The 6,499-nt window shown below is 48.6% G+C and overlaps 1 protein-coding gene across 1 annotated transcript; it reads right to left on the bottom strand.

Annotated features, from left to right (window-relative positions):
- Positions 1 to 3,252: 3,252 nt before the first annotated feature.
- LOC133893446 (uncharacterized) lies at positions 3,253 to 6,022 on the bottom strand. The gene is made up of 3 exons (XM_062334808.1): positions 5,337 to 6,022; positions 4,028 to 4,286; positions 3,253 to 3,850 (listed from the first exon to the last, which is right to left on the bottom strand). Exons 1-3 carry the CDS (start codon positions 5,703 to 5,705, stop codon positions 3,483 to 3,485), a joined length of 996 nt encoding a protein of 331 aa, XP_062190792.1. The 5' UTR covers positions 5,706 to 6,022; the 3' UTR covers positions 3,253 to 3,482.
- Between the last annotated feature and the right edge of the window lie 477 nt (positions 6,023 to 6,499).

The following is a 6,499-nucleotide window of genomic DNA, read 5'->3' as shown; positions in this document are numbered from 1 at the left end:
CTGGGGCAGCGATAGGCAATGACGAGGGCTGGCGGCCCTCACGTTCAATCTCCTGGAATGCCTCCTCGACCTCGTCGACTATCGGCCGCAAGACATCTACCTCAGGCTCGAGCAAGACATCTACCATGAGACCATGACCAAGAAAAAGGATCGAGCAAAAAATTTGAAAAAATGTTAAACATACCAGTCTCACCCGAGCCCTCTCCGACCGGGGGAGGGGGGTGGAGCTCACACAGGGGCCATCAACGACCTGACCCGTAAGTCGATGACCTCGTCGGGAAGATCTGATCAAAAGGAATAAGACACCGCTCGGCCAACACATAATGACAGAGGGACGGCTGTGATGTTACCTGTGGAGCTCTCCCGGGTATCATCATCACTTCCGGTATACAGGTATGCTGGGTGTGCTCTCCGCCGCAGGGGACACAGCCGACACTTGATGAAGTCGCAAACGACGTCTGACCCCGATAGGCTGGCTTTCGTAAGCGTCTTGACTCGGCCAGCAAGGAACAACAGTTCGACGGTCGGCTTGGGGGAGCTCCCCCAACTCTCTGCAGGACGTGCTGACACCTCTGGCACATGAAGATTGTCCAAGGAGTCGTCGGTCGTGAGGTAGAACCATTCGTCCCTCCAGCCCGACCACGATGATTTGAGGTTCATCTCTAGATAGGAGCTCGCGACGCCATCATGGAGACAAAAGCCGCAGCTCCCAGTGGACGGCCCGGGCTGCACCCTAGCCGTGTAGAAAAACCGGAATAGATCAAGGCACGGCTCGATCCCTATGAAGTTTCACACATGTGAGCAAAGATGCTCAACATGATGATGGAGTTGGGGTTGAGGTGAAGGTGACAGATGTCGTAGAATGAGATGACGGTGGTGAAAAACTCAGAAAAGGAGGGGACGAGACCCACCAGGAAGAACGAGGTGAAGATCATGATCTCCCCCTAGCGGGGAGCAGGGACATCCCCCCCAGGGTGATATCCCGAAGACAGGCGACGCGAAAACAGGTGATTCTTGTACATCTGCTTCAGCTTCGCGGTGGTGCACTTTGACTTGGGAAAGTCAGGCTCCTTTCCGGTGCGCAGCGCCATAGGAGCTCAATGGTGGTTTTCGTGGAAAGACGGGATGTGGTTGGGGGCGATGGGCTTTCGCGCAAAAGCTTGGAGTGCGAAGGGGTTTCTGCCTTTTGATTTATAAGATTGACTCAGTCCCATCGCCTCGAAATCTGACGGTCGTAAATGTTTCTCTCCCCCACGATCTCTCTCTGGACAGTTAACCTCCCCTCGGGATGCGGTTTCCTAAGCCAGACACGGTGGTGGACCATGTCGCCAACTACTCCCTGGGCAAAGCTTTTGTTCACCCAGGGTCCAAGTTATACGACTGGGTCCGACCACAACATTACGAAAAATAGCTCAGATCATCACATCCACGAGGGAGCTTATGGGCTATTGTCGATGTAAAGAATATAGGAGTCCACCACCGCGATGGCCCACAACGGTCAGCTTTGGGCGGTATCCACTTTCGTTCTTTGGCACATGACTCCAACGCGACCAATCGACGCCAGCGCGACCACGGCCAGGGCCTTCGCAGGATTCCCCGTGACCAGTCCTTACTGGTCGTGAGGCAGGTAGCGTATAGGCTAGTCAAACCTCATTTAATGCCGCTACTCACGCTATTTTCCTTCCTCAGGCAGTCCACTCCGACTGAGGCGGCATGGTCAGCGCAGAGTTACCTTATCCCGTCCTGCAAACATTAATTATTGCGGGACAGGCTCGCAGACGTGACAGGGGGCGCAGCAGGTGCGCGTGGGAAGCCTGTGACAGGATAGGGCAGGTCGGGCGCTTCGGGCGCGACAAATGGGGGTGTGACTGATGGACGGGACGGGCGCTGCAAGGACCTAGGGCAGGCACAACGCATGTATGCTTGTAATGATTGCTTATATCGTTTCTCTAGGTAGGTATGAGTCTTTTTGTTGGGCTCACTTGTAAGACTGCTCCCCACTGGAATATAAAGAGAGGATATCTTCTGTAAAAAGGGAGGATGGAGAAGAATACACAGGATGTATGGCTATTACCCCACGGGGGGACATAAACCTGGATAACTCTAATGTTCTTGAGCAACAAACACACATATTCCACAGGCACACCCGGAACACCGATCACGCACCCACTGTCCAGCATATCCCGGAATTATTGTTAGGGATTTACCCTCGACAAATTTATTCTCTCTCGTGAAAGCCAACATAGGGTGTGTTACGGTTCTCGTATCTCCCCTAACCTACCACAGCGGATACGTAGAATCTCGTAAAAAAAATCCGTTTGGTTGCTTAGGTACACTGACGATAGCTCTCGTTCAAGAAAGCTGAGATGTAAGAACTATTAGAGTGGGCTATTCTTGTTCTAGAAATTTGTGAAGTTGAAGCTATAGATACACCAAAAGTATTTAGATAAATTATTTTGTTTTTATTTTTATCTAAAAATAGAGATTTAAATATTTTATCTTGATATACAAACTCAAAATCTAACATAGCCCTACGGAGCCTGTCAAACAGGGCCATAGCTTTCGCTTCCGGCTTCCCGTTTCTCTTCTTTCTCGTAGGCTCTGATCTTGGAGGATTTGATGTTCTTGTTTTGGTTTTCCTTTCTTACCTCTCGCATTTTGAATTTCGTGTGTATATTATTGTCAGTTTACGATTTCATTGCAATAGGAATTGTTTTCATCCAGGCAATGCAAGATTGTTCGCGGAAGACTGTCAATTGGTCGGCTCACAAGATCAGAACAGAAATGGCAGCACCTTTTATATATAAAAAGTACTCCGTAGTAAAGTACAGCATCATACAGAAATGGCAAGCTCACGCGCGTTTGGATGCCGAGCGAGCTTCCTCGGTATCGCGCTCGCCTCACCAGCTCTAGAGAGCAAAAACCGCTCTCCAGCGCAAGGGATCCAAACGGAGCCATCGTTAGGCCCCTGGCAGAAACAATGAAACGTATGAGCGACTATGAAATGGCAAGACTCTGAAGTGAGCGACTATGACAGCTTATGTGCATCCTCTACACATCAGCACGCCATCAGCCCACTCCCTAATAATGCCATCAGCCACTCCCTAATAATGCTACACATTCAATGAGCAGTAAAACATCCACGCAAAAAAAAAAAAAAAAGAGCGGAGGCAGTTTGTGACCAAAAGACAAGCTGTGAGGATAATTTCGACGCAAAAAATGCAGCCACCACAGGAAGAGGGACACATGAAGTACCCGAGTAGCCCTCGTTGGCCATGTTGTCCCATGAGGTTCCATTGGATGAACAATTCAAAACACAAATACACGACCGTTTTGCGACCAGAAAGGCTTTCATGAATTCTGAAATGAATCTTAGAAAGGCGCTCCAAGGTCATAAACACGACAACTCAAAAAAAGTTTTATTGAGAGTCCAAAACGAACAAGGGGATAACAAACTCAGAGCATTCTAAAATTTTGCCCATTTACCGCACGGGCTGCTGGTTGTAATGACTCTTCTCTTTCTTCTTGGCTGCCGCAAGCCTCGCGCTCCTTGCTGCGGCCTCAGCAGCAGCGATTTTTGCAGCCGTGTCCGACTCTTTGCTCGATTTCTTCTTTTTCATTGAAGCCATCTTCTTTAGGCGCTCCTTCACATCCATAGAAACAGTATCTTCATCAGGTTCTGCGCTGCCAGTGTCCTCTGTCCCATCAGCCGCTTCTTGTGCTTCTTTTGCTTCCTTTGAAGCCTTTTCTTTCTTATTTTTCTTCTTCTTGGAGCTCTTGCTCTCTGAAGGGGCAGGAGCATCTTCCTTTCTCTCTCCATCACCAGATTGATTTGCACCTTTCTTCTCGGCTGCATAAACTTAGAGCATGAAAAAACAAAAAACATACAAACAACCTAGTCTAATAGAGAGATGTTGAGATCAGGTATTCAGCTTTTTTTTTTATCCAGAGGAGTGAACCTTCAAGCATGATTTCAGCACCATAAAAGAAAACAAAAGGGGGAAACAGCATAAGCTGTAGTATTTACCATTGTCACCATCCTGTGCAGCATTGCTTGAATTCCCAGAAAGTCCCAGCTCAGCCAACACTGCATCAAGTTCTGCTAGTTCCTTCTTTTTCAACTCCTTTTTGGATAGCTGTCTTTCTGCATCTTTAGGCAGTGCAGTCGGAGCTGCAGCTGTCTTCATAGCAGGTTCGGCTGGGACATCTTCCACTTCATGCTCAGGTTCATCCTCAGCACCATCATCAACCTCATCATCAAGGTCCTCATCATCACTCTCAATTTCCTGCAGCATGTTCAAGAAAATACATCTAAGAATTCCATCTGAGGTTGGTTATAAAGACAATCCGTCAAACAAGTTAAATTCTCAATTTCCCTTGAACAATTTTAGCACTCAAACATCAGTAAGTTATGCTTCCATGCATCAAAGTTTGAAGTAGAAACAAGGGTCTACTAAGACAAACAGGCGTCACTTGTCACTTATATCCAGTTCCATATTACTTGCCTAGCCAAGCTAAAGAGAAACTTGGAATAACTCCCTGTCTGGGATGCTTCTTTTCTTTTTTTGCTTTTGATGGGTGCTTTCTCAGCTTCTCTCCCACGGTCCCGCAGATACAAACATGTAACCTAAAGAGCATCACAATTGCTCACAGATGCATTGCATGCTTCTCTAAGACTCCAGTTAATTAGAACTAAAGTTGTAAGAGAGAAAAATATGCACACACTATGTGCCGAGTGTCTCTAGTTATTTACTACTAACCTGCTATACGATACCCTTACTAGGGTACGCAACATTCTCGTGCTCATTACTGAGTAACTCCATTAGTTGCCAAAAATAACAATCAGGGCATCAATGCACCAAGTAGCCAATTCCGTGTATACAGCTGTGTCATGTCAATTTGTCCGCTAAGCATATGCTGTGCAACAAGGGGAACACATTCATACATGGACAAAACAACACTTAGTGAACAACAATACACTATACAGCAAAACGTAATCATTGATCAAAGGAAAAAACTAAAATTAATCACGCAGCCATATATACCAAGGCATTTTCCCACGGAATTTACCGTTCCCAGACCTGCACTAGAAACATATCGCTATATTGAGCATACATTGCACAACCAAGGGGAACATGTGCATCCGTTACCAACATTAATCAAGCGGCATCCTACACCTAACCCTACAAGAAGTTCGCTGCTCAATCCAACTATTCCACGCAGACACTAGACAAGCAAACTGATCGGTATTCATAGGTGAAACATACACAACATAGCACATTTTTTTTCTCACAAGCGAAATCACGAGGCATAAATTAGAGAGTGGGAAAATAGACCTCCTGCAGGGCGGCGCGCACAGCATCCTCCACGTCCTCTTCGTCCTTCCCCGCTTCGTCGACGTGGCCAGCGGCACTCCAGACGGGGCGCGGCGGCGCGGTGGTGGCGAAGTAATCGTCGTCGTCGTCGTCCTCGACGTCGGCCCAGGACTTGGTGGTGAGCGGCGCTGGCGCCCAGAAGACCTCCTTCTGTGGCGGCGCCTGCTGCTGCGCCGCCTCGTCGTGCTTTTTCCTGGAGGATGACGAGGCGCCCGCCTTGCCCTTGTCGCCCTTCTTCTTCTTCTTGAGTGACTCGAGCGCCGCGAACACGTTACCGGTGTTGAGCTTCACCTCCTCCGCCGCTCCGCCCCGCCTCCCCCCGCCCACCATACTCCCTCTCAGGCGCCGCGACGCGAACCCGACGAGGAACCCCGACCGAATCTGAATCTGAATCTAGCCTAGCCGGTCCCGGCCTGGCCGCCGATCTGCCGCGGCGAATCGAAGCGGGGATTCCTCGCCGTCGGGGACCGGATTAGGATTGGGGTAGGGGCGGAGGCGTGGGTGCTAGGGTTTTGAGATGGGTGGGGTGGGGTGGAGGAAACGCGTGCCACAGCTTCGCCTCGCGTTTGTTTAAGCGCAATGGAAAACGAGAAGAGGGGGACGTTGCTCGCTCGCTCGCTTGGTTGCGCAGGTTTACTTATCGCTCGCTAGCTACAACTCTATCCGAATTTAAGCATGGCAGATTGCACACGTCATATCATGTTAGATTTCGAATCGTATTCTATATGTTCAATTTTTTTTATCAAATTAAACATTCAAATTGAAGTCAAATTCTGGCATCTGTAACTCGACATCTATATGTCCATATCTGTATCCTGGTACCACTGCCCATATGGTAGTGCCACGCCCCCCCCCTCCCCCCCTCAATCATGCGTCTTGCGTTCTGCAACTTCTGCCGCCTGATGTGTGGCATTGCACGAACATGGCAGAAAATGGAAATGGCTGAGCTGATGCCTGGATGTCCTTTGATAACGGTGTCACGTCACTCGACTTTTTTCAGCCATGCTTAAATGACAAAAAAAAAAAAACCAAGCATTGTTAGGAATCTCACAAGGAATGCATGATGCGACGATCCATTCCTGTTTATTGTAAAGACAGATATCCGAGCCGAATAAACCTATGAG

Source organism: Phragmites australis, chromosome 1 (assembly GCF_958298935.1).
Source record: "Phragmites australis chromosome 1, lpPhrAust1.1, whole genome shotgun sequence".
Taxonomy (NCBI): Eukaryota; Viridiplantae; Streptophyta; class Magnoliopsida; order Poales; family Poaceae; genus Phragmites; species Phragmites australis.
The sequence above is the reverse complement of the archived record's forward strand: the minus strand, read 5'-3'. Positions and strand labels throughout refer to the sequence as shown.